The sequence below is a fragment of the Oncorhynchus gorbuscha genome, linkage group LG23 (assembly GCF_021184085.1).
Source record: "Oncorhynchus gorbuscha isolate QuinsamMale2020 ecotype Even-year linkage group LG23, OgorEven_v1.0, whole genome shotgun sequence".
Lineage (NCBI taxonomy): Eukaryota > Metazoa > Chordata > Actinopteri > Salmoniformes > Salmonidae > Oncorhynchus > Oncorhynchus gorbuscha.
Window position 1 is genome coordinate 29,098,326 of NC_060195.1, and position 27,137 is coordinate 29,125,462.

A 27,137-nucleotide genomic window follows, 5' to 3' on the forward strand; every position below is an offset into this window, starting at 1 on the left:
CTTCTCTCTGTCTCTCTCACTGGTCCTCTGTCTCTCGTGCTCTCAATTCAATTCAATTTGCTTTGCCATAACAATGTACATATTGCCAAAGCTTACTTTGGATATTTACAATATGAAAATAATAAGAATCAAAATTGTCAACGGGACAACAGTAACAACAATAACAAAGGGTCAAAATAACCATACATTGAACGATAACAATAAGCATACAGTAGAGGACATGTGCAGGTTGATTGGTCTGTCAGACTCTGTCCCTCATCTTATGGCAGGCTCTCTCTCTGTCTCATGTGCTCTCACTCTTGCTCTCTGTCTCTCTCATTCTCTCTTCCTTTCTCTCTCTCACTGTCACTCTCTCTCTCTTCCTCTCTCTCTATTCCTCTATCTTAGTAATCCCAGTAGAGCCTGGTAACCAAAGGACAGTTTGCAGGTCTTGTGAAAGAGCAGAGGTAGAGGGAGGAGTGGTAGGTGGGTAAGCATGAATACCTGGTCAATCTAGTGGGGTTTGTGATCAGTCTATCAGGGAGAGAAAGTGAGGGTGAGAAATTAATCTCAATGACATCATCAATGTTGAACAGGAATATGTTTCATACTTCCGTGGGCATTGGGGGAAAGTTGCTTTAATATTTTTTTGTGTGTATGGGAACATCCTCAGTGTGTGAGTGTTAACTTAATAACATTGTTTTCTTAGACGCCCACACAGCCATGTAAGATAGTTATTGACTAAGCCTCCAGTGAGTGAGTGGGAGGGCGGTAGGGAGGGAGGGAGGGAGGGGCAGTTTAGGAGAAAGAGATTGGACATCCATAGGATCTAATGAATTGAATTACCACCCCCTTCATCTCGATAGAATGTATTTCATAGTCAAGCTTATTCAATAGGATGACACTTGGAAATGTATTCCACAGAGCTAAAAGGATTTTCTATTCCACATGATTGGAAGTTTTGTCCATTCAATGCAATGCAACAGATTTCTATCGACAATGATCTGAATAGAATTTACTGGAATGAAATTGTAACTCTCTGTCCATTCTTGATGATGTAATTTACCACCCTCCTCCCTCCTGTAGGCCAATGAGAATAGCCTGCTGAGTGCCCAGCTCAAAGGCTTCCCCCTCTTCCTCCACTCCAACCTGGGCCTGAAAGACTGCACGGTCAACTCCAAGTCCCCCCTCCTCTTCATCACGCGCTCCGGCCAACCCCTCCCAGGCCCCCTCCCGGGTGACGACTGGACCGTCTTTCAGTCCAACCACTCCACCTATGAGCCCGTCCTCCTGGCCAAGACCCAGTCCGCAGAGAGTGTCCCCTCACTGGGTACGACGGTCGCACTGCTTCCCTCCGTGGTGCAGGACCTGGGGCTCCATGATGGGATCCAGAGGGTTCTGTTTGGGAACAACCTCAACTTCTGGCTGCACAAGCTGGTGTTTGTGGACGCGGTGGGCTTCCTGACGGGAAAGAGGCTCTCTCTCTCCCTGGAGCGACACCTACTGGTCGATATAGATGACATCTTTGTTGGGAAGGAGGGCACGAGGATGAAGGTGGATGATGTTAAGGTGATATATACTCAGAATAAAGAAATGTCCATTTCCAATGTTTCCATCTCTGACATCTTGTAATTATGCTGCATTATATGTTTGCAATGAAGCATTATTAGGCAGGTATAGTGCATTCGGAAAGTATTCAGACCCACATTTTGTTACGTTACAGCCTTATTCTAAAATGTATTAAATGTATTTTAACCTCAGCAATCTACGTACAATACCCCATAATTACTAAGATTTTTTTTTTTTTTTTTAATTTTATGTGTAAAACATTTAAAACTGATATCACCAATACATAAGTATTCAGACCTTTGTTGAAGCATCTTTGGCAGCGATTACAGCCTTGAGTCTTCTTGGGTATGATGCTGCATGCTTAGCACACCTGTATTTGGGGAGTTTCTCCCATTCTTCTCTGCAGATCCTCTCAAGCTCTGTCAGGTTGAATGGGGAGCATTGCTGCATAGCAATTTTCAGGTCTCTCCAGAGATGTTCGATCGGGTTCAAGTGCAGGCTCTGGCTGGGTCACTCGAGCACATTCAGAGACTTGTCCCGAAGCCACTCCTGCATTGTCTTGACTGCGTGCTTAGGGTCATTCCCGAGCACTCTGGAGCAGGTTTTCATCAAGGATCTCAGATAATCTTTCAATCCTGACTAGTTTTCCAGTCCCTGCCGCTGAAAAACATCTCCACAGCATGATGCTGTTACCACCATGCTTCACCGTAGGGATGGTGCCAGGTTTCCTCCAGACGTGATGCTTGGCATTCAAGCCAAAGAGTTCAATCTTGGTTTCATCAGACCAGAGAATCTTGTTTCTCCTGGTCTGAGAGTCCTTTAGGTGCCCTTTGGCAAACTCCAAGCGGGCTGTCATGCGCCTTTTACTGAGAAGTGGCTTCCGTTTGGCCACTCTACCATAAAGGCCTGATTGGTGGAGTGATGCAGATGATTGTCCTTCTGGAAGCTTATTTCATTTCCACAGAAGAACTCTGGAGCTCTGTCAGAGTTACTATCGGGTTCTTGGTCACCTCCCAAACAAAGGCCCTTCTCTTCCGATTGCTCAGTTTGGCCAGGCGGCCAGCTCTAGTAAGAGTCTTGGTGGTTCCAAACTTCTATAATTTAAGAACGATGGAGGCCACTATGTTCTTGGGGACATTCAATGCTGCAGAAATGTTTTGGTGCCCTTCTCCAGATCTGTGCCTCGAGACAATCCTGTTTCGGAGCTCTACGGACAATTCCTTCGACATCATGGCTTGGTTTTAGCTGTGACCTTCACTGTCAACTGTGGTACCTTATATAGACAGGTGTGTGCCTTTCCAAATCATGTCCAATCAATTGAATTTATCACAGGTATTGTTTTTATGTATCTTTTTTTGCAAAATTGGCTAAAAACCTGTTTTCACTTTGCTGCTATGGGGTATTGTGTGTAGATTGATGGATTGTTTATATATTTGTATTTATTTTTAGAACAAGGCTGTAAAGTCACAATGTGGAAAAAGGGGAAGGGGTCTGAACACTTTCCGAAGACACCGTAAGTGGGTTGGTACAGCACATGACAGGCATCTTGCCGCTCCTAGTATTATATTAAACCTATTCTCTCCCTCCACCCCCTCTCTCTCTGTATTCATCTCAGTAGGTTCCTCAGAGTTGACAGGTGTTCTGATAGGGTGACACACTCTCTCAAGAACCATATCCATTCATATTTCAACACAGAATATGACTTTTTTTGGTTGTCTGTGCTGCATCCCTCATCAGAGTTGTACCTCCTCTCATGTGCTGGGGTAGAACATTAGAATACCAGGACTATATCAAGGCTTCCTTCATCTCTTGGCATCTGAACAGTGAGGTTATGGAAGGAACCTGACATGGCAGGAGAGGGATACTGGGAGAAAGAGAGAGATGAAGCGTGGATTCCTATACAGAGAATAAATTAAACAAACTCAAATCAGAGGAGAGAGATCTCAAGCGGAATGGAGGAGAGAATAGAGGCCACCAGGAGTTGATGAGGATGTGAGCGGGGAGAGTTACAGACCAACAAGATGAGGTGTGTGTGTGTGTGTTGCCTTGCTCACCCCCCCCCCCCTCCTCCCTGTGTCAGGCCCTGTTGGAGACCCAGCGAGAGCTGCGTAACCATGTACCCAACTTCACCTTCAACCTGGGCTATTCAGGGAAGTTCTTCCATGCAGGTAAGACCGATGGGAGCCTGCGGTATGAAACTCACACCAGCATTAATGTACCCACTTCACAGGTTCTTATGGGATTGCATTAACAAATCCAAGCAGTATACATATTGCTTTCATAACTTGAGGACATACACCACACTGTTCACCAAACAAATGTTTTTCTCCCCCTTTCCGTCTCTTCATTCTTTCGCTGCTACTCTCCTGCTCCGTCCCTGTCCTCCCTCTGCACACCTCCCATCCTCTTACCTTTTCTCCTCTCATCCATCTCCCTTCGTATCCAGGGTCAGATGAGGAGGACCTGGGGGATGACCTGCTCCTCTCCTACGTCAAGGAGTTCTGGTGGTTCCCCCACATGTGGAGCCACATGCAGCCCCACCTCTTCCACAACCAGTCAGTGCTAGCTGAACAGATGCTGCTCAACAAGAGGTTCGCTATGGTGAGTCTCTGTCTGTCTGGTGGCTAGCAGTGGGATGCTAACAGTTAGCCCACATCACTGTGTTGTTCCTCATTAGAAATGCTGACGTTAGCCTAATCTCGGTTATTCCAGAACTAAAGTCTTGCATAATTGGTCAGATGTTCAATTAAGTTCTGGGTCCATACATGTTAAGAGAAGAGCTAGAACGTGGATCGGAACTGGATCATAGAGCTCCACCCTCTCTCTTTGTATGTTACGGGCTGAATGTCCCCTCCCCTTCTGAAATTCTAACGATGCTAACACCTCTGAAATGATGACTTGTCCAAAGCACCAGAGCTAATGCTGCTCTTTATCTCACACATCCTGTTGTATCATGACAGATCTACGGCACCATTTATGTGCTGTTGGGCTAGCCTTATCATTGCTAATAAGGAGCAATATTGTGAGGGCTTGTGCTGAATGAGAGAAATCACTTGGTCATGGGTTATGTGTGTCAGGTCATATCAGTCTGACTCCTGGCTGTGATTTTAATTATGATTCCTTCTTCCTCCCTATCTTCTATCTGTCTCTCTCCTCCCCCAATCTACCCCTCTCCCCCCTCTCTTTCCAGGAGCACGGTATCCCCACTAACATGGGCTATGCGGTGGCACCCCACCACTCTGGGGTGTACCCGGTCCACCTGCAGCTTTACGATGCCTGGAAGAAGGTGTGGGGCATCAGGGTGACCAGCACAGAGGAGTACCCCCACCTCAAACCTGCCCGCTTCAGACGGGGATTCATACACAGTGGTATCAGCGTGAGTCAAAGGGACCCTACTGACGGTTACTCTATTCAATTCAAGTGCTTTATTGGCATGGGAAACATATGGTAACATTGCCAAAGCAAGTGAAGTAAATAATAAACAAAAGTGAAAAAAACAATACCAATTTACAGTAAATATTACACGCACAGAGGTTCCACTCTCTCCATCTCTGGGTTTGTTCTGTCTTCCTTTGCAGATCGGAAGTTACAGAATAGGGGTAAACAAGATGGTGCTGCCTTCTCTTGTCCACTCTCTTCACCACCTTCATAACTCTATTACCCCACCTATCTCATCACCTTCATAACTCTATTACCCCACCTATCTCATCACCTTCATAACTCTATTACCCCACCTATCTCATCACCTTCATAACTCTATTACCCCACCTATCTCATCACCTTCATAACTCTATTACCCCACCTATCTCATCACCTTCATAACTCTATTACCCCACCTATCTCATCACCTTCATAACTCTATTACCCCACCTATCTCCGCCTGACCCCCAAACCGCTCTGAACGGCCTCCAAACACTACCAACCGCTCTGACTGGCCCCAGACACTACCAACCACCCTGACTGGCCCCAGACACTACCAACCACCCTGACTGGCCCCTAGACACTCCAACCACCCTGACTGGCCCCCAGACACTACCAACCACCCTGACTGGCCCCTAGACACTCCAACCACCCTGACTGGCCCCCAGACACTACCAACCACCCTGACTGGACTCCAAACAGTACCAGACACTCTGACTGGCCCCCAAACACTACCTCTTGGATACGCCTTTAACAATGCAACAACAACATCAACAACAGAGAGACTTTTCCATCCACAACATAAACCCTGACGGCACACCACCAATACACAAGTTAATCTTCTTAAAAACACTATCTGAAACCCCAGTAGTACACTATGTTGTGCTGCCAGTAGGTTTTCCTCTCGTGCTGTCTGTCGGCATCTCTCTCTTCCTGTAGACGATTGATATTCAGATCCCCAGACTCTCTCTAGTTGCGTGTGTATTTTTAATGAATTCCATATAGGCCTTTCCAAATGATAATAATAATATGAAGATTATTGAAAGCAAAAGTGTTGATATTGCCTGGGGTTTGGAATGTTTTGCATTGAATAGACCAGTGGCGCTGGTGTGTGCGCATGCATGCTTGTGTGTGTCATTGCCTTATAAGTGTGTTTGTTTGCAGGTCTTGCCCAGGCAGACATGTGGCCTGTTCACGCACACCATCTTCTATAAGGAGTACCCAGGCAGTCCCAACGAACTGGACAAACTCATTAACGGAGGAGAGCTGTTCCTCACTGTTCTACTCAACCCTGTGAGTTAACACACACACACAATACATCCAATCACTGCTGGCCACTCCCACTATCAGAGTGAATTTAAGTTAACCTTTCTCTCTCTCTCTCTCTCTCTCTCTCTCTCTCTCTCTCTCTCTCTCTCTCTCTCTCTCTCTCTCTCTCTCTCTCTCTCTCCCTCTCTCCCTCTCTCCCTCTCTCTCCCTCCTCCAGATCAGTATCTTCATGACCCACCTGTCTAACTACGGTAACGACCGGCTGGGCCTGTACACCTTTAAGAGCCTGGTGGCCTTCCTGCAAACCTGGACCAACCTGCGGCTGCAGACCCTGCCTCCCATCCAGCTGGCCCAAAGATACTTCAGCCTCTTCCCTAACGAGAGAGACCCACTCTGGCAGGTCAGTCTGTGGGACAGAGAGAGACTGGCTGTAACTGGATGTGTCTATTGACGAATACTGGGATGTGATAAACATCTTGGGAAATCGACTACAATTGGAAAAATCATGTTAGGTTGTATTTTGAGCAGAACATCCTTTTAACCTGACTGTACACAGCTTAGTCTCAGTTAGATGGGCCTTTAACATGAGTCCTGGGTGGATCCTTGTCCTGTAGACCACAAACTGCTGCCAAGTATTGTATTTGTGTTCAAAGGGCATCTCCATTGACCGTTCCAATGTAGCCGCACGTCCTCAGGATGTTGTATGTATTTGTTCAGGGTTCATTAATCCTTAAGAGTCTATTGACGCACCCATGCGTCAATCTAACATCATTTTAAAAAGCCCCTTCAACATCCGTCAGTTTAAGCAGGAGATATCAATTATTTATCTGCCAATGTTGGCCTTCTGCATCTGTGGGGGAAGGGGGCCGAGCTACAGCGGTTTGTCAGACCAGGAGACATCCCGATAATCTGTCTTCTCATGAAAGCGTCCGGTTGGACAAACTAATATGACCCCTCTATGGAAAGGGGAGACTCCCGAACATGATGGTGTTCTCCGTTTTACTCTACAACCCCCACAAGTGTCAGGGGACTCATTTGAAGGTAACCCATACAAACGAATGGAAGAATGGATGTAGTTTTGTGTACCAATAAATAAGGGGTTAAATATGTTTTCAAAAAACAAAAATATTTCCTGAGCTTTCTTCTATCTCTTCAAAACCTTAATCCTTATGATTTACTTTTTGACTGTCTGTTTTGCCAATGATGATTGTGTTATTCAATGCGTTTCTATTGGCAGTAGTAAATAAAAACATTCATGGAAAAATGTTATACCTAAAGGGGTCCTAAAATTCTAAATAAAATAGCAAAATGATCCATGGTATGACCATCTTAAAACTATTTCATATGTTAACTTAGTACCCAAGCCCCCCAACGGCATAGACTTTTAGAGGTTAAACAACTGGATACATGTAAGAATGACTAAGGACTCATAAACCCTGGTCCTACAGGATCCCTGCGAGGACAAAAGGCACAAGGACATCTGGTCAAAGGAGAAGACATGCGACCGTTTCCCCAAGCTGCTTGTCATTGGGCCTCAGAAGACAGGTGAGAGATGGAACACCAGAACCACCTAGTGGACATCACTAGCCATGACTCTGTCCACAATCTCACTTCTGCTCGCTCCCCATCCTAAATGGTACCCTATTCCCTGTATAATGCACTACTCTTGACCAGAGCCATACCCTGGTCAAAAGTAGTGCATTATATAGGGAATAGGGTACCATTTGGGACGGAGCCTTGATTTCACCTCACTTGTGATTCACTTCCCTTCCTCATATGTAATTATCGCAGTGATGAGTAGTTCGAGTTGACAGGTATTTGCTCTGGCCTGTGGGAGGTTTCTGAGACTTTGGTCTGCAGAGGAGGTGTTGTTCTCTCTGAGTTACACATTCTCAGTACAGAACAAAATGACGGGAACTGGCCTGTCACACATGACCGACTGACACTATCTCCTCCGCAGAGAAAGCAGAAGGCGGTTTATGAGAAACACACAACAACACTAATGGGAACAGGACACTCACGAGACGATTTATTTGATCATTCATTGTCATGGCTGCTGCAAAGTCAATGTTTTAATGCTTCAATATATACACTCTCTCTTCACTGTCTCTCTCTCCCCGCTTCATCCCCCTTCCCTCCCTCTCTCTGTCTCCCTCTCCATCCCAGGTTCTACAGCCCTCTATCTGTTCCTGGGCATGCACCCTGACCTGACCAGTAACTACCCCAACAAGGAGACCTTTGAGGAGATCCAGTTCTTTAACGGACACAACTACCACAGAGGCATCGACTGGTACGAATACCACAGAGAAGGAGCTCTGGGACGTTCTTAAAGGGTCTCAGAGTAGGAGTGTTGATCTAGGATCAGAGAAAGAGCTCTGGGACGTATTCTTAAAGGGTCTCAGAGTAGGAGTGTTGATCTAGGATCAGCCCCCCCCATCCATCTAACCTTATTCCTTATGATCTAAAAATACAAGTGTACCCTTATAACCTTGTTTTTTTGTGTGGGGGGGGGACTAACTCAGTATTCAGTACTACTTTAAATGAGAGTCTGCTAAATTACTCAAATGTAAAACACTAAAACCCCAGGGCCAAATTAGTTTGACACCCTTGGTCTAGAGACTTTCCATTAAACATGCTTTCCAGTCCAGGGGTTGGCTTCTGTCAGTTTTCTGTTGGTGTATAGTTTAGTTAGTGTATAGTTTAGTTAGTGTATAGTTTAGTTAGTGTATAGTTTAGTTAGTGTATAGTTTAGTTAGTGTATAGTTTAGTTAGTGTATAGTTTAGTTGGTGTATAGTTTAGTTGGTGTATAGTTTAGTTGGTGTATAGTTTAGTTAGTGTATAGTTTAGTTAGTGTATAGTTTAGTTGGTGTATAGTTTAGTTAGTGTATAGTTTAGTTAGTGTATAGTTTAGTTGGTGTATAGTTTAGTTGGTGTATAGTTTAGTTGGTGTATAGTTTAGTTAGTGTATAGTTTAGTTGGTGTATAGTTTAGTTAGTGTATAGTTTAGTTGGTGTATAGTTTAGTTAGTGTATAGTTTAGTTAGTGTATAGTTTAGTTAGTGTATAGTTTAGTTAGTGTATAGTTTAGTTAGTGTATAGTTTAGTTAGTGTATAGTTTAGTTAGTGTATAGTTTAGTTAGTGTATAGTTTAGTTAGTGTATAGTTTAGTTAGTGTATAGTTTAGTTAGTGTATAGTTTAGTTAGTGTATAGTTTAGTTGGTGTATAGTTTAGTTGGTGTATAGTTTAGTTGGTGTATAGTTTAGTTAGTGTATCTGTTTTGTCTTTTGGTGAACACACAGGTACATGGAGTACTTCCCCCTGCCCTCCAACACCAGCTCAGACTACTACTTTGAGAAAAGTGCCAACTATTTTGACTCTGAGGTGGCAGCGGAGCGGGCGGCTGCCCTCTTGCCTAAATCCAAGATCATCACCATCCTCATCAACCCAGCTGACCGCGCTTACTCCTGGTACCAGGTTGGTTTATAACTCCTTATAACTGTTGTATATAATACATAATTACTACTCCTGGTACCAGGTTGGTTTATAACTCCTTATAACTGTTGTATATAATACTGTTGTATATTACTCTGTACGATACATAACTATTCCTCAGTATGACTGTCATGTTCTAATCCTACGTCAGGATCTAATCCTACGTCAGGATCTAATCCTACGTCAGGATCTAATCCTACGTCAGGTTCTAATCCTACGTCAGGATCTAATCCTACGTCAGGATCTAATCCTATGTCAGGTTCTAATCCTATGTCAGGTTCTAATCCTATGTCAGGTTCTAATCCTATGTCAGGTTCTAATCCTACGCCATGTTCTAATCCTACGCCATGTTCTAATCCTACGCCATGATCTAATCCTACGCCATGATCTAATCCTACGTCATGTTCTAATCCTACGTCAGGATCTAATCCTACGTCAGGTTCTAATCCTATGTCAGGTTCTAATCCTACGTCAGGTTCTAATCCTATGTCAGGTTCTAATCCTACGCCATGTTCTAATCCTATGTCATGTTCTAATCCTACGTCAGGTTCTAATCCTATGTCAGGTTCTAATCATATGTCAGGTTCTAATCCTACGTCAGGTTCTAATCCTATGTCAGGTTCTAATCCTATGTCAGGTTCTAATCCTATGCCATGTTCTAATCCTATGCCATGTTCTAATCCTATGTCATGTTCTAATCCTATGTCAGGTTCTAATCCTACGCCATGTTCTAATCCTACGCCATGATCTAATCCTACGCCATGTTCTAATCCTACGTCATGTTCTAATCCTATGTCAGGTTCTAATCCTATGTCAGGTTCTAATCCTATGTCAGGTTCTAATCCTATGTCAGGTTCTAATCCTATGTCAGGATCTAATCCTACGTCAGGTTCTAATCCTACGTCAGGTTCTAATCCTACGCCATGTTCTAATCCTACGCCATGTTCTAATCCTACGCCATGTTCTAATCCTACGCCATGTTCTAATCCTACGCCATGTTCTAATCCTACGCCATGTTCTAATCCTACGTCATGTTCTAATCCTACGTCATGTTCTAATCCTACGTCAGGTTCTAATCCTACGTCAGGTTCTAATCCTGTCAGGTTCTAATCCTACGTCATGTTCTAATCCTACGTCAGGATCTAATCCTACGTCATGTTCTCATCCTACGTCATGTTCTAATCCTACGTCATGTTCTAATCCTACAGCACCAGCGCGCTCATGACGACCCAGTGGCTCTGAAATACTCCTTCCATGATGTTATCGTGGCTACCCATGATGCCCCGGTGAGATTGCGTGTGCTCCAGAACCGTTGCTTGGTTCCGGGCTGGTACGCCATCCACCTGGAGAGATGGCTCAACCACTACCACTCCAGTCAGGTCCTGGTTCTGGATGGGCAGCAGCTGAAGACTGAGCCGGCCTCAGTCATGGACAGGATCCAGAGGTTTTTAGGCCTGGTCAACACGGTCAACTACCACAGGATCCTAGCGTGAGTCACTTCACAAACAGAGCAGATAACTTCCCTAGCCACTTACCTCCGTATGGCAATACGGGCTTAGATGTATTGTAACCACAAGCATTTAAAAATGCAAATTGTCCTGTGCATTTAAAACTGAGGCTCCCAGATTAAGATGTAATGTGTTTTTCCTCCAGCTTTGACCCCAACAAAGGCTTCTGGTGTCAGCTGCTGGAGGGAGGGAAAACCAAGTGTCTGGGGAAGAGCAAGGGGCGGAGGTACCCTGACATGGACCCAGAGGTAAGAGTTGTCATTTGCCAATGCAAGTTGTTCACTGATATTTGTTCATTAAGATTCATGTTTGTTAATTACCTCTAGGATTATTCTGTTTGTAACTGGTAAGGGGGGGTTTTATGTGTGTGAGCACCAGATAATGTTGATTGAATCCTGGCTGTGTCTGTAATGATAATTCTATCTCTCTCTCTCTCTCTCTCCCTACCTCACTCCTATCCTTTTTTCTCTCTCTATCCCTCATCTATCTCTCTCTCTCTCTCCCTCCCTACCTCACTCCAATCCATGTTTTTCCCTCTCTCTCTCTCAATCCTCCAGTCCCAGTTGTTCCTCAGGGAGCACTACAGGGATCAAAACATAGCATTATCTAAGCTGCTGTACAGGATGGGCCAGCCCCTGCCCAGCTGGCTCCGAGAGGAACTGGTCCATACCAGGTAGCAGGGGGAGGGGGACAGCTCAGCGGACTGTACCACAGCTTAACCACCCCCTATATGGAGGAGTATGATATGAATCCCCTGGAGGATCCATAGGAGGGTAAGAAAGGGGTGTGTTCTGATGAAGGCCTCTCCTTCTGTATGTGCTCTTCATAAGAGGGAAGAACAGGGAGGAAGGGAGAGCAGGGATGGTGACCTGTGGTCGATGAGTCTACAATGGCTCATAACCTAGGCCCTAAGTGCACTCCTCTCTCTCCCTAAATTGTACCTCCCCATGAAATACCACCACCCTTACTTGGTACATTCTATGAAGAGACTACCCACAAGACTGTGCCACCTCTTACAGAGGTGGAGGGGTGTGAAGGTACCGGTACAGATAGGATGGGATGGAGAGGAGGGTGTGGTCAACCCTCATCCCCTCTTTCTTTGACTATCCCTTGCGTTCCTCACATGGACTTGGACCTTACTCTTGAGAGGAACTGGAGGATGAAGAGGAAGAGTGAGACTTGCCTAGCCTGCACAGTACCAGTCATTTAAGGCTGGGCGAGGTGACAAAAGGGCAGATATTACACTAGAGCAGAGATCAATTAGTACTTGAATCAATTAAAGAACGAATGCCATTAGTTGAAAATGCCTGTGGTTTCTATCTAAAAACCATAGGGGGGTGGTATGATGTATATTGACTCAGGCTACAGGTGTGATGTGGTCTTATTCACTAGGCCTTTAGACACTAGACCAGAAACACATTTACCAGTGCCCAGACAGAGTCTTCACCACTACATTACCTGGCCTATTGACAGTTCTTATTTTTTAAGATTGGGATTTGGAGACATGTTATTGTAAAAGGTGACCAGAAACACATTTTGCTTCGTTTCTGTTTCAGATGGGTTTGCATACACAGCACAGGAAGTGTCAGGCAGACAGCCAGGCTGCACACATTGAAAGCACAATATGCAAAGTATTGGTACATCTCATAAATAGACATTACAGATACACACATATTCTAATTTATCAGCTTGTCTGAAAGCACAGTCATTCTAGTTTAATAGGTTGTCTGAAAGCACAGTCATTCTAATTAACAGCTTGTCTGAAAGCACAGTCATTCTAATTAACAGCTTGTCTGAAAGCGCAGTCATTCTAGTTTAGTAGGTTGTCTGAAAGCGCAGTCATTCTAGTTTAGTAGGTTGTCTGAAAGCGCAGTCATTCTTGTTTAATAGGTTGTCTGAAAGCGCAGTCATTCTAGTTTAATAGGTTGTCTGAAAGCGCAGTCATTCTAGTTTAATAGGTTGTCTGAAAGCGCAGTCATTCTAATTAACAGCTTGTCTGAAAGCGCAGTCATTCTAATTAACAGCTTGTCTGAAAGCGCAGTCATTCTAATTAACAGCTTGTCTGAAAGCGCAGTCATTCTAGTTTAATAGGTTGTCTGAAAGCGCAGTCATTCTAGTTTAATAGGTTGTCTGAAAGCGCAGTCATTCTAGTTTAATAGGTTGTCTGAAAGCACAGTCATTCTAGTTTAACAGCTTGTCTGAAAGCTCAGTCATAACACAGATATTACAGTATGTGAAGTCGGTCCCACGTTAAACAAAGTACAACTTATGAAGGCTTTATATGGTATACATAAAGGCTTCATAGGCACTACGAAAATGCTTCACAAATCATCTATAATCATATTTCATACTCTAAATGGTGTATAAAAGGTGACTACACTTCCCACTGTAGGATGAATTGCCAAATGTGACATGACACACTGTATGCTTATACACCATTCATAGTGTCATACGCTAATTTTGAAGCGTTTATGTAGTGCTTATAAAGCCTTAATGTATGCTCTTTCAAGCGTTTATAAGTTGTACTTTGTTTAAAGTGGGAACGTGAAGTCTGACATAAGCTAAGTTCAAATGCACTCCAGTCCATCAGTCATCTGCAGTGTGAGGATTATTTTTAATAAATCCTTATTTTGAATGTTCCATTGAATTTGTTTTAGCAGTTGTTCATAGTATTTCTGAGTTGCATCAGGGAGAATCTAAATCATGAACATCTGACATAGTCAGTACGGCCCAAGTTATAGTAGTAGTTGTAACTCAGACATTAGTCACATGGTACTACCACTGCAAGCATACATAACAAAAAGCTGCTCTTACCGCAATACTTTTGTACAACGTTGTTCAGACGTAATAACAACGCACATGCTGATTGTTTGTTTCTTTCCTGACTCTGTAATCTAATGTTATAGACATCAATTGTTGAATGTGATTGAGGTGAAACTCTTTCAGCCCCCTCTCATAATGCAACGAAAGAGGCATTCAGTGGGACAGAATCATCCAGGTAGTATTGAATTGTCACTGCTATGGATCTTAATATAGTGCCATCTGCTGAAGTCCCGACAGATGTCTTTCATCCTCTGTTCATACGAACGTTCCTCCCCTCAACTACCCCCACACTGCCAATTGTTGTACAGAGCTCCTTGATTTCTTTATTTAAAGTATTATTGACATGATAATAACACAATAACAGCAATGATGGTACTAATCTCCCCGGACTGTACGATAAAGACTTGTAATTGTTGTCAATCATTTTTACAGTGTAACTAATATTGTCAGTGCTTTTTAATTAGCAAATAAAACCACTTGATTTTTTATATTTTTCAGAAATGTTCTTGTCTTTCCCCACTGAGACCCCTGTGTGTGTTTCTGAATGTTTGATACACAAGTGTTTTCAGAGAAGTACGATATCATTTGGAAAGGAGAAGCAGATGACACCTCAAACCTGAGATGAAGATCACAGTCTCTCATGAGGGCATGAGAGAATGTCTCACTCGGGACGGAGAGTTTTTACTATATTTTTACAGGGGTATAATGGTTTCAGTTGAATAGTACCGGTATTATGTTTTCAGTTTGAAGCTAGGTATGAGATCAGATCAGTACAGACTATAGGTCTTCAAGGTTCCACCCGAACACAAATCATTTCCCCTCGGGTCCGAGTCAGATCCTGTTTGTCATCTGGTCTCAGTTCTATGTAACTACAGCTGATAGGCCCAGATGGACCCGACCACGGCTCTGCATAGCCTATAGCATATAGATTTTACGCTAATAAGGTGAATTTATGACTTATAGAAGGCTTAGCCAACATATAAAGAGATATTCATTAACAAGAAGAGCAACTTTGCTGATAAACATCAATGTTTTATCACTTTGGTCCAATTGGGTCTGGTCTAGAGTCTAGCCCATTTGGGTTCAGGTCTGATTGTTGTCTGGTCTAGAGTCTAGCCCATTTGGGTTCAGGTCTGATTGTTCTCTGGTCCAATTGGGTCTGGTCTAGAGTCTAGCCCATTTGGGTTCGGGTCTAATTGTTCTCTGGTCCAATCGGGTCTGGTCTAGAGTCTAGCCCATTTGGGTTCAGGTCTGATTGTTCTCTGGTCCAATTGGGTCTGGCCTAGAGTCTAACCCATTTGGGTTCGGGTCTGATTGTTCTCTGGTCCAATTGGGTCTGGTCTAGAATCTAGCCCATTTGGGTTCGGGTCTAATTGTTCTCTGGTCCAATCGGGTCTGGTCTAGAGTCTAGCCCATTTGGGTTCAGGTCTGATTGTTCTCTGGTCCAATTGGGTCTGGCCTAGAGTCTAGCCCATTTGGGTTCGGGTCTGATTCTTCTCTGGTCCGTTCAGGTCTGGGTCCCTCAACCTTTTGGACCCGTGAAGACCTCTAGTACAAACATCAACCTCCAGGGTTCAAACTGTCCATAAGAGTCCAAACTGGGTTCAAACGGTCTTTGAGAGTAAATGAGTACTATGTTGATTACTTTCTGACCTTACGTCATGATCTGATTCCTTTTGATTGCATCTTCTGTGGATTTTATCTTTCTGCACTTTTCTCATCACCGCTACCACAATGGAAAATCCCCAACATTCACTGTAGAGTAAGTGGAATTCTGATCCACACTTCTATGGAATGACTGATTTGGTTTACAGACTTAAATGAAAGCCTTCAAGGCATCCAATGAGTATAGAGCATTGGCAGTGTTGTCTCTAGGGAGAAAGGTTTCCAACATCTTGCATCATTATCAACTGTAAGATCATAAATGTCCACTAACGTTTCTTATTACCATACTGTAGCTTCAAAAGTATTTCTATCCTATTCACACTATTTCAATATAGAAAAAAGGAGAAAACACATCATCTAGATTTTCTTTTGTATGTATCTTTATTACTGCTTGAAAACAAGAAACGCAAAATATTGCACTGGTGCAAACCTCTGTCCATAAGTATTCTGTCTATTATTTGATAAAAAATGAATGCATTTTATGGTTACTGGCCCAGCATAGGTAGTACAGTGCTAGATAATACCTGGATTGTTGTTTAACCTTAGGACTCCATTTTTGAATGAATTAAGATCTTAAGAATGAATGCATTTCCTTCAAAACAATCAAATGGGCTGTCGATTTTCAAATGTAAAATCTGAGGGATTTTCCATTTACTTTCTATCTACTATTTTTCATTCGTGAGAAGTTGAACTACTTTCTTTTCATCGCTTCAGATTTGTCTGCCTCTATCAACAAGTGATGCAGTGCAGGTTGACCAATGACAGCTTAGTTCAAACTCTACAATCTAGTTGAACCTGCCCATCACTTTATAGACTCGGGGCTTTCCAATCCTGGCTCGACTGCCTGTCATTTCAGACAGACGCTTTCTCCGAATATATCTCTTCCCTTTTTACTGATTGCAGAATTTGAGAGAACATAGATTTGAAGAGAATGGAGGAGCAACAGCAGCAGAGACACGACGATGCGCTCCTGGAGCGCGCAGGGAGCCAGGACGTTATCCTCCCAATAACAACCAACACAAGGTGACATTAACAGTCATTTTACGAAACACATTTTATAGATGTTGCAGTTACTTCGTTACATGCATCTGCGTATTGTCTATATTATGTTTCTTCATTCCCCAAAGTAAGGTTCAAGTATGTGTAAAATCAAAATATTACATTACAATAATCATGTAGAGAAAATTATGTAAAACACAAAGAAAATCCATCAATGAGTGCAATATTTTATATAACTTATTTACAACGTGTATGATATTGTGAATTCACGTCATTATTGAAAGTATGCATAAATGATATTGGGAGTATTATCAATGGTGTCAGTTGTCTGCTGATGCTGACTACATTCCCTATGCTTTCAATTGTTCCTTTACACTCAGATGAAGCCTCTGCCTAGTAACTACTGATGTCTCCCAAACCTGTATTTATCATGGGCTCAGGAATGAGGAACAGAAAACAGTGTTGAACATTTTAATTCTTACTGGTTTAGGATCAGCTTTTGTCTCTGCTCCGGGTCTCTGATTCGTTTTTGGAGGTGCAGGGATGTCACAAGGACAACCCCATACATGTCAGAAATGCAATTCTGATTCCCATAATCTTTTTAAAAAGTAAATAAATGTTTGGTGTCCATAAATCAAGGTATAATTTCAATTTGTTTCTCTCCTTATATTCCTCCCTCTCTTTTTACTTTCCATCTCGTCTAATCTATCACCCCCTTTATCTACCGATCTTGCTCTCATTCCCTCCTGTAGGGCCTCTAACAGCCGTGCTTTTAAGGTAGCAGGGCTCACAGTGCTGGCGTGTCTTCTCCTAGCCGGCCAGGCCCTCACAACCTACCTGGTCTTCAACCAGAGGGGCCAGATCTATGACATGCAGAAGAGCAACGACAACATGCGCAAGCAGCTGAGAAACAGACCACCGGGTAGGGGATTGGAGGAGAGGGAAGGAGGGGTGTTGATGTGTAGAGTTGGTGGCCAAAGGAGAGGGAAGTGAGATCTACTTATGTGGAAAGAGAGACTGGGGGGACTGGATAGAAAAGAGAAATGGAATGGGTAGGGGTTTTATTCTACAGAAGGGACCACCCATACAGTCATGAGTCCATATATTTTTTATGTAAGTTGCTTTGGATAAAGTGTCTGCTAAAAGGCATATATTATTATTGTAAGAGTTGGGTAAACTACATTTATTGTAACCTGTAACGTCACTTTCGGATTACCCATACTCAGTAATGTAATCCGATTACTTTGTTACTTTTAGATGACTTTCCCTAAGAGGCACAGGTTAGTAGCTGGCAGAGACAGTCTTAAAATTGGATTTGAAATCTAACCTTAACGACACTGCTAACCCTAATGCCTAACCATAACTTTAAATAAAGACCAAAAAGCAATTTTTTCGTTTATATATATTTACAATATAGCCAATTTTGACTTTGAAGCTGGCCCATTCTACCTTACGGACGACTCGTCCCAATAAATGTCAACCTGCTTAATAGGCATTAGAATGAGACAAAAATGTATATTACCAATTGAACATCTATTGCACGATAAATCAATGTTGGAGTTTACATAGATGGCTTTAAATGGATGTTACATTTTACTTTATGGGTTAGTTATGTAGGCTTCTTCAACCTATTGCTTTCTACTACACATAATAATACTATTAGATTATATCTTTAACCAAAGTCTGTCAGATTTCCAGTCGTTCCAATGATTTAATACCCCTTGATCCTCAAGAATAGGACTTGGAAATCTAGATAAGCCAACTTGTTTTACATGAGCATGACTCCAAAAAACAAATGACTATTTAGCCTAATCTTTTCTTTTTGTGTTGTCATGGAGGACTGATTGGGCTCATTGCTTCGAGTTGAAAAATAAATGCTGCTCTCAGAAATGGCATGCTTTGAGCACTACAGGAAAGTGCTATTTGCATGTGAAAAACTAGATGGTAGTTTTCCATTAAGAAAATAAAAGCCCCACTCCTGGTCTTCTTAAATGAAACTAGTTGTTGCCAGTATGGAGCACAATATCACAGGGGAGTTTAGAAGGGAGGAACTCAAACAGGGGGGGGTTCATGACTCTGGCTCTGTTGCAAAATGTTTCTTAAACGGAAGCAAGTGAAACGTGGAAGGGACCTACCTGAATTTGTCCAATACAGACTCTGGTTTGCTCCCATTTGGTCCTTAAACGGTTTCCGTAATGAATACACCCCTGGACGCAAAAACAATGATTTGATAGGCAGCTAAAACAAAATATACAGTACATTAGTGAACAGCCAACCACAACAACCACAATCCCGTAAGGCGCAAATAAATGGGAGATCAGCATTGTGATTCTCATCAATGCGCTATATAGTGTAGACATCAATAATAAGTGATATCCGTATCGCCTGTAGGCTACACCACTGCTGTCATCCTGACCGCCAAGCGTTTATTCAAGTTGGATCATCTTTGGATGCCGACAGCAGTCGCATGATTGGAAGACATAGCTTGGACTGTAGCCTACAAAAGCCTATTCCTGCTCTTTTCCCGAGACCCATCAAACGCATTTGGTGTGTCATCATAGTGGTCTGATTTGTGGTCAGACTCGCTCAGGCGGAACAAACCTTTTTTCAACGCTGATTTGAATGTCATTGAGAAAACAGAAAGGTGTCAAATAATTTTCCGCAAACATCCTTTCGGAATTTAAAAGTCATGATAAAAGTTAGCATCTAGTTTTTCACAAGTTTCTGCGATCTGATTACAATAGTTTAGCTGGTAACGTGTAACGATTACAATTTTTTTGTCATCATTACTCCCCAACCATGTTTAATGTAGAAATGTGGGAGGGGCCACCTTCAATCCCAATTGGAAGTGTTTTATCTTATTCACACTGACCTGTCGTCGTCTTCCCCTCCTTGCTCCAGCTGTGGCCCCTGTCAAGATGCAGACGCCCATGCTCAACATGGCCCTGATCGACTTCACCGATGAGGACGTCAAGACTCCCATGACGGTATGACTCCTCTTTCCCTTCTTAGAGCAGGTGTTGTTGAACTTTTTCAGCCTGGGACCCAAATGATATATTCTGTGTTTTCCTGGGACCCAAGCTTATGAAAACATGCAACTATATGTACGTATCGGTACATTTCATTGCACTTATGCATAAAACAAATGCAATATAGACGAAAACAAATAACAATTAAATGAAATGTCCATATAAATAGCCATTCATATTTATTTTTCCCCATTTAAAAACACTTACATATCTGTCTAGGTTGGAACTGTTGCTGTTAAAATACAAGAAATGATTTTCATTCTGAACTGGAATAAACTGATTGATCACATCACACAGATGTATAACAGAACACAAACACACACACAGTCCTAATGAGAGATGTGTGGCTGGTTGAAGTTTTCAACAAGCATGTCTATTCTGGGCTCAGTTTTTTGGCAGTGCAACCCCTGAGGTAATGCTCAGCATGGAGTCTGTTTCTGTACTTGTTTTTTAAGTATTCCAGAGTTGAGAACCTTGACTCGCACAGGAATGTGGTGCCAAACTGGATCAGAACATCTACGCGCTCCTCGTTATTTCTCAAAGGTTGTATGGAAAAAAAGAGCGAAACTCATTGCTGTGTTTGGGTTTCTTGACGATTGAGTTCAGTCAGAACTTGTGGCTAGCTTGAGTCCATTTGATGACAGCTGTGAGTGATGGCAAGTGGGAATGATAAGTCAATGGCTGAGAGCGCATCAACTGCTGCTGAACGACAGCGCTGCAGGTCGCGGAGGGATCTTCTATAAAACTGCAGAGAAAAACATGATGTAAACCGCCAAGGACACAGGCGTCTCCCTCCCGCTCGTGCAGCTGCCAAACTGAGCAGAGATACCACTGATACTCATGGAGCGCACTTACAGAGAGAGCAGTTGCACATGGCCAAATCAATTCTAGTAATGAATGTAATAACTACACTTTCTCTGACATGTCGCAATCCACTATTAATGGACATTTTCGTAGGGGTTGATATATTATTCATGTGAAAATCAAGTCTGACATTTGTAAGTGGAAATTACAAACATTACAAGTCTTTTTAAACCTCCAATACACTACAAGTGTTAAATTTCCTGCAACAGGGTGATCAAATGATGAACCAACATCTGTAAACACAATCATTAAAAAGATGACATTTTCTCTGGATACAGCATGCACACTACTAGACCAATACATTAGACCAATACACACACTAAAACAATATACACTCACAAGACCAGGCATAGTAACCATAACACATGCCACTTCACACAGTTCAGGAGTTCATGGCCTTTGAGTTTTAAAAAATAAAGACAATTAGTCTGTTGATACATTATTAATAGGTCCGCGACCCATACTTTAAGAAAGGCTGTCTTAAAGGCGTTTATGAACTGAGGGGAAATAGCCACTAGATGGCAGCAACAAGCTCACTTGCAAATGTCAACTTGTGTCCCCTAGGACTATGCTCCCTCTTCCTGCTCCTTTGAAATTAAAATAAAAAGATGAGTATTGTGTATTTTTGTCTGTCTGACTGTCTGCTCTCCCATCAGAACCTGGAGGCCACTGCAGTTGCAATTGTGAGCCTGGAGGAGCAAGTGAAGAATCTGCTGCAGGTAAATTAATAAATAAATATTAATCAATGACTCCACCCTTTGCATTGAAGTCCCCTCTACAAAGACATCAACAGTTTAAATATCAGCCATTGATTGATTGATTATTGTATCGTTCAGAACCCCCAGCTGCCACAGTTCAACGAGACGTTCCTGGCCAACCTGCAGAGCCTGAAGAAACAGGTGGAGGAGACTGAGTGGGAGGTGAGACTTACATGTGTCCCAAATGGCACCCTATTCCTCTTTAGTACACTACTTTTGACCAGGGTCATAAGGCTGTGATCAAAAGTAGTACACTGTATAGGGACCCTGATAAAACCCTAAGACACATGTATGAATATCCATAAATAATCATGACATGGTCCACGTTACCTTACAGTATCTTACCCAATGCCCTGGGGGTGTACAGTGTTTTACTATATACCGGTAATGATGCAAGGACCGGTTTGAATTTTTAAATTACCTTCTAAACCAAATGTGATAGATACTCCGGCGCGTATAATGTCTGTTTTTATAGTTTACTCTGTTTGCTACTTAAGTAATCACTCTCTCTCTCCTGGTGCTACGTGCTGCTAACCACACCAAGCCCTGCCACTGTCACTCAAGAAGAAGAGCAGTTGCTCGACCACTGAGTCATGAGCACGTTCCTGCCGTTCACTCCGCATGGTCAGATGGATGCAACATTCGCTTTCCACTAGCACTCTATAATTACACTTAGTGTGTGTATCTTGCTGTCTGCTAGTTTCTATTCTTGGCAAGGTGTTGTAAAAATAATTACTGTTAGCCTCTAATCGCTAGTTAGCTGGCTAAATGTACTAACAGTCAGAGCGAACGTAGCTAGTTAGCTAATACTGTCTGGTACCAGTGCTGGTGTAGACCTAGATTAGCATTTTTGTGCAACGGTATCTTATCAGAGAGGAAAAGCCGAAGCAGGAATATGTTGGTTAGCTCGCTATACGAAGTAAGAAAACAACATGTAATTTAACATCTAATGAGGGTCACTTGGAAACACTGACCAACACTTTGGTTCCTACCCTGTCAATAATTCCTCAATGGCTTATTCAGTCAGTGTCTTGTCAAACAACAATGTATTCAAGGTTCTGCCCACTATATTCCAACTATAGAATCAGAACAATTGTAATATTTCCATGATTCTAAAAGTTCACCAATGTTTGCCCATATCATGCTGTGTGGCACAGTGTGGGAATTATAAATAAAGTGCAGGAAATCCAGAAATGGTTGAAAATGTTAAAAATTATTTTAGTTTGGAGTTAGATTGAACAGTATCAGTGGAGAAAGCCCCATTGAAATCACTTACGATGTATGTGTTGCCACCCTAGGTTCATAAGATACTCACTAAGCATATTTAGAACATTTATTATTCAAAACATATTGCCCAACCCTATCTAACCCTGAACCCTGACTGTGTCCCTCAGGGCTTTGAGACCTGGGCGCGTTATTGGCTGCTCTTCCAGATGGCCCAGGAGAAGCCCCCTGTTCTCCCCACACCTCAGCCAGGTGAGCTTACCCCCCCCACCAACACCTCCTCACCCCCACCACCTCATCCTCACCCCACCACCATCTCCTCACCCCCACTATCACATCCTCACCCCTTCCACCTCATAACTTAATGTCTCTCTCCCTCTCTTATTTCTTCCACCCCACCCCCTAAACCAAGTATTTAATATAAATTCACCATTGCTCTCTTCTTTCCCTCTCTTCTTTCACTCTCCTCTCTTCTTTCCCTCTCTTCTTTCACTCTCCTCTCTTCTTTCCTCCCTATCTCTTCTTTCCCTCTCCTCTTCTTTCCTCCCTCTCTCTTCTTTCCCTCTCCTCTCTTCTTTCCCTCTCCTCTCTTCTTTCCCTCTCCTCTCTTCTTTCCCTCTCCTCTCTTCTTTCCCTCTCCTCTCTTCTTTCCCTCTCCTCTTCTTTCCCTCTCCTCTCTTCTTTCCCCCTCCTCTCTTCTTTCCCTCTCCTCTCTTCTTTGCCTCTTCTCTCTTCTTTGCCTCTCCTCTCTTCTTTCCCTCTCCTTCTTCTTTCCATCTCCTCTCTTCTTTCCCTCTCCTCTCTTCTTTTTCCCTCCCCCTCTTCTTTCCCTCCCCTCTTCTTTCCCCCTCCTCTCTTCTTACCCTCTTCTTTCCCTCTCCTCTCTTCTTTCCCTCTTCCCTCTTCTTTCCCTCTCCTTTCTTCTTCCCCTCTCCTCTCTTCTTTCCTCTCTTCTTTCCCTCTTCTCTCTTCTTTCCCTCTCCTCTCTCTTCTTTCCCTCTTCTTTCCCTCTCCTCTCTCTTCTTTCCCTCTCCTCTCTTCTTTCCCTCTCCTCTCTTCTTTCCCTCTCCTCTCTCTTCTTTCCCTCTTCTTTCCCTCTCCTCTCTCTTCTTTCCCTCTCCTCTCTTCTTTCCCTCTCCTCTCTTCTTTCCCTCTCCTCTCTTCTTTCCCTCTTCTCTCTTCTTTCCCTCTTCTCTCTTCTTTCTCTCTTCTTTCCCTCTTCTTTCCCTCTTCTCTCTTCTTTCTCTCTTCTTTCTCTCTTCTTTCCTCTCTTCTTTCCCTCTTCTCTCTTCTTTCCCTCTCCTCTCTCTTCTTTCCCTCTTCTTTCCCTCTCCTCTCTCTTCTTTCCCTCTCCTCTCTTCTTTCCCTCTCCTCTCTTCTTTCCCTCTCCTCTCTTCTTTCCCTCCCCCCTCTTCTTTCCCTCCCCTCTCTTCTTTCCCTCCCCTCTCTTCTTTCCCTCTCCTCTTTCCTTTCCCTCTCCTCTCCTTTCCCTCTTATTTCCCTCTCCTCTCTCTTCTTTCCCTCTCCTCTCTTCTTTCCCTCTTTTCTTTTCTTTCCCTCTTCTTTCCCTCCCTCCCTCCTCTTCTTTCCCTCCCCTCTCTTCTTTCCCTCCCCTCTCTTCTTTCCCTCCCCTCTCTTCTTTCCCTCTCCTCTCTTCTTTCCCTCTCCTCTCCTTTCCCTCTTCTTTCCCTCTCCTCTCTCTTCTTTCCCTCCCCTCTCTTCTTTCCCTCCCCTCTCTTCTTTCCCTCCCCTCTCTTCTTTCCCTCCCCTCTCTTCTTTCCCTCCCCTCTCTTCTTTCCCTCCCCTCTCTTCTTTCCCTCTCCTCTCCTTTCCCTCTGCTTTCCCTCTCCTCTCTCTTCTTTCCCTCTCCTCTCTTCTTTCCCTCTCCTCTCTTCTTTCCCTCTCCTCTCTCTTCTTTCCCTCTCCTCTCTCTTCTTTCCCTCTCCTCTCTCTTCTTTCCCTCTCCTCTCTCTTCTTTCCCTCTCCTCTCTCCTTTCCCTCTCCTCTCTCTTCTTTCCCTCTCCTCTCTCTTCTTTCCCTCTTCTCTTCCTCTCCTCTTCTCTTCTTTCCCTCTTCTCTTCTTTCCCTCTTCTCTTCTTTCCCTCTTCTCTCTCTTCTTTCCCTCTCCTCTCTCTTCTTTCCCTCTCTTCTTTCCCTCTCTCTTCTCTTATTTTCCTCTCTTCTCAAGAACGTTATGTCTGGTAGGTACATAGTGGTGGTGATGGGACAGTTGTCACATGTTACTGTTTGTTTCCCACAGTACCCCATCAGAGGAGGGCATCTTACCCCAGGATGATGCAGCTGAAGGAGTACAAGAGTGAGTGTTAGATAGAAACTCAATAACAAACAGACAGAGATGTAAAATATATAGACAACGCTTTGGATCACATGTCTGTCTACTGTGTCTCTAGACTGTTCATCTGAATACATTGAATGATAGTTTGGCACATATGGTTGACTCTTTTCTCTATATTTTGCAGATGAGTAAACCACAGCTCAACCACAGCACCTGATGGCCTTCTTCACCAAGTGTCCTCTCCTATATCTCACCCCCCCCCCCAAAAAAAGACACACAATTTTCCTTCTGTCTATCTCACACTTCCTTTATCATCATATAGCTAAGTTACCTGGAAGGCAAACCGATCAATGTTCTCTTTTGATTTCTGGATGATTTGCCTTTGGACAGCATATAAGGCTTCTACTATTCAAATGTTATCTTGTGAGCTCAGCTGTGTTACGCATTGCTAGAGATATACATATGTAGTGTATGTTACCTTTTACTCCATGCGCACAACACCCAAACTTTCCCATCCCCAAACCCTGACCCTCTGACCCTACTCCTGTCAATATTTAACCCTAGTCCCTTACCTTGGTCCTCCAAACATACCCCTCTAATGGGGGCTAGCCCCACCTGTTTTTTTTTATCTGCCTCTCCCCATAGATTGCCATAGGACTTTGTTTGAAAAGCTTACTGTCTATATAACACAACATAGATTAACATATCTTTGGCCATCTCTTTAATGCATGCTTTTACTATTATGAATGAGGATGTGGGGAAGTGATTCTACCAAGAGATGTGAACCAGACAGAATGAATAAAGTATGTTGTTTCCTACTGGAACACTGTTTCAAGACTCTTAGTCTATCCTCCACAAAATAACAATGAGATGTACAAGTAATCAACATTTTAAAATGAATAGATGATTTTGACCTGCCCACATTTCATTGGAAGATGCAGTGTAAACTCTTAACATAGTCTATTAGTTAGGAAGGAACACTAGATACAAATGTATGTGAACATACCTTGGTGTCAAGAATCCAAATGGGTGGATTCTGCTTTTTCAGCCACATCTGTTGCAGACAGTTGTATACAATTGAGCACACCGCCATGCAATCTCCATAGCCTAACATTGGCAGTAGAATGCCCTTACTGAAGATCAGATCAGATCAATGTGGCACAGTCACAGGATGCCACCTTTCCAACATGTCAGTTCATCAAATTTCTGCCCTGCTAGAGCTGCCCCCCGGTCAACTGTAAGTGCTGTTATTGTGAAGTGGAAACGTCTAGGAGCAACAACGACTCAGCTGCTAAGTGGTAGGCCACACAACCTCACAGAATGGGACTGCCGGGTGCATAAGCGCATAAAAATAGTCTGTCCTCGGTTGCAACACTCACTACCGAGTTCCAAACAGCCTCTGGAAGCAACGTCAGCACAAGAACTGTTGGTCGGGAGCTTCATGAAATGGGTTTCCATGGCCAAGCAGCTGCACACAAGCCTAAGATCACCATACGCAATGCCAAGCATCAGCTGGAATGTTGTAAGGATCATAGCCATTTGGTTCTGGAGCAGTGGAAGGGTGTTCAGTGGAGTGATGAATCATGCTTCACCATCCGGCAGTCTGACGGCCGAATCTGGGTTTGGCGATGCCAGGAGAACGCTACCTGTCTGAACACATAGTGGCAACTGTAAAGTTTGATGGAGGAGGAATAATGGTCTGGGGTTGTTTTACATGGTTCGGGCTAGACCCCTTAGTTCCAGTGAAGGGAAATCTTAACGCTACAGCATACAATGACATTCTAGAAAAATCTGTGCTTCCTACTTTATGGCAACAGTTTGGGGTAGGCCCTTTCTTGTTTTAGCATGACAATGCCACCGTGCACAAAGCGGGGTCCATAGAGAAATGCTTTGTTGAGATCGGTATGGAAGAAAGTGACTGGCCTGCACAGAGCCCTGACCTCAACTCCATCGAACACCTTTGGGATTAATTTGAACACCGAATTCGAGCCAGGCCTTAGCACCCAAAATCAGTGCCCGACCTCACTAATGCTCTTGTGGCTGTATGGAAGTAAGTCCCTGCAGCAATGTTCCAACATCTAGTGGAAAGGCTGCCATAACATCCTCTCTTTCATGACATGTTCAACTTTTGGTCATGTAGTGTATCTCTAGCTTAGACAGATTTTGATGGGCATTTTATTATTAGGTCAATTAGATTGTCGGGGGCGCAGAAATTGTAGGCTAAGAGTTAAACATATGAGA

At 43.3% G+C, this 27,137-nt stretch overlaps 2 protein-coding genes across 5 annotated transcripts in view; both read left to right on the plus strand.

Annotated features, from left to right (window-relative positions):
- Window positions 1-14,547, plus strand: part of LOC124011708 (bifunctional heparan sulfate N-deacetylase/N-sulfotransferase 1-like) — a 99,027-nt gene extending 84,480 nt beyond the window's left edge. For all 4 annotated transcript variants that reach the window (XM_046325205.1, XM_046325209.1, XM_046325208.1 and 1 more), the window contains 12 exons: window positions 1,066-1,548; window positions 3,629-3,716; window positions 3,995-4,149; window positions 4,739-4,924; window positions 6,133-6,261; window positions 6,455-6,637; window positions 7,686-7,782; window positions 8,404-8,527; window positions 9,538-9,712; window positions 10,939-11,219; window positions 11,384-11,486; window positions 11,796-14,547. In XM_046325205.1, the coding sequence (XP_046181161.1) occupies window positions 1,066-1,548; window positions 3,629-3,716; window positions 3,995-4,149; window positions 4,739-4,924; window positions 6,133-6,261; window positions 6,455-6,637; window positions 7,686-7,782; window positions 8,404-8,527; window positions 9,538-9,712; window positions 10,939-11,219; window positions 11,384-11,486; window positions 11,796-11,915 (2,124 nt within the window). In that variant the 3' untranslated portion in view covers window positions 11,916-14,547. The remainder of the gene's footprint in view (window positions 1-1,065; window positions 1,549-3,628; window positions 3,717-3,994; window positions 4,150-4,738; window positions 4,925-6,132; window positions 6,262-6,454; window positions 6,638-7,685; window positions 7,783-8,403; window positions 8,528-9,537; window positions 9,713-10,938; window positions 11,220-11,383; window positions 11,487-11,795) is intronic.
- Window positions 14,548-16,501: 1,954 nt separating this feature from the next.
- Window positions 16,502-25,158, plus strand: LOC124011709 (HLA class II histocompatibility antigen gamma chain-like). The gene is made up of 8 exons (XM_046325210.1): window positions 16,502-16,749; window positions 17,478-17,647; window positions 19,627-19,712; window positions 21,275-21,337; window positions 21,455-21,538; window positions 22,771-22,852; window positions 24,861-24,917; window positions 25,081-25,158. Exons 1-8 carry the CDS (start codon window positions 16,658-16,660, stop codon window positions 25,086-25,088), a joined length of 642 nt encoding a protein of 213 aa, XP_046181166.1. The 5' UTR covers window positions 16,502-16,657; the 3' UTR covers window positions 25,089-25,158.
- Window positions 25,159-27,137: the final 1,979 nt, after the last annotated feature.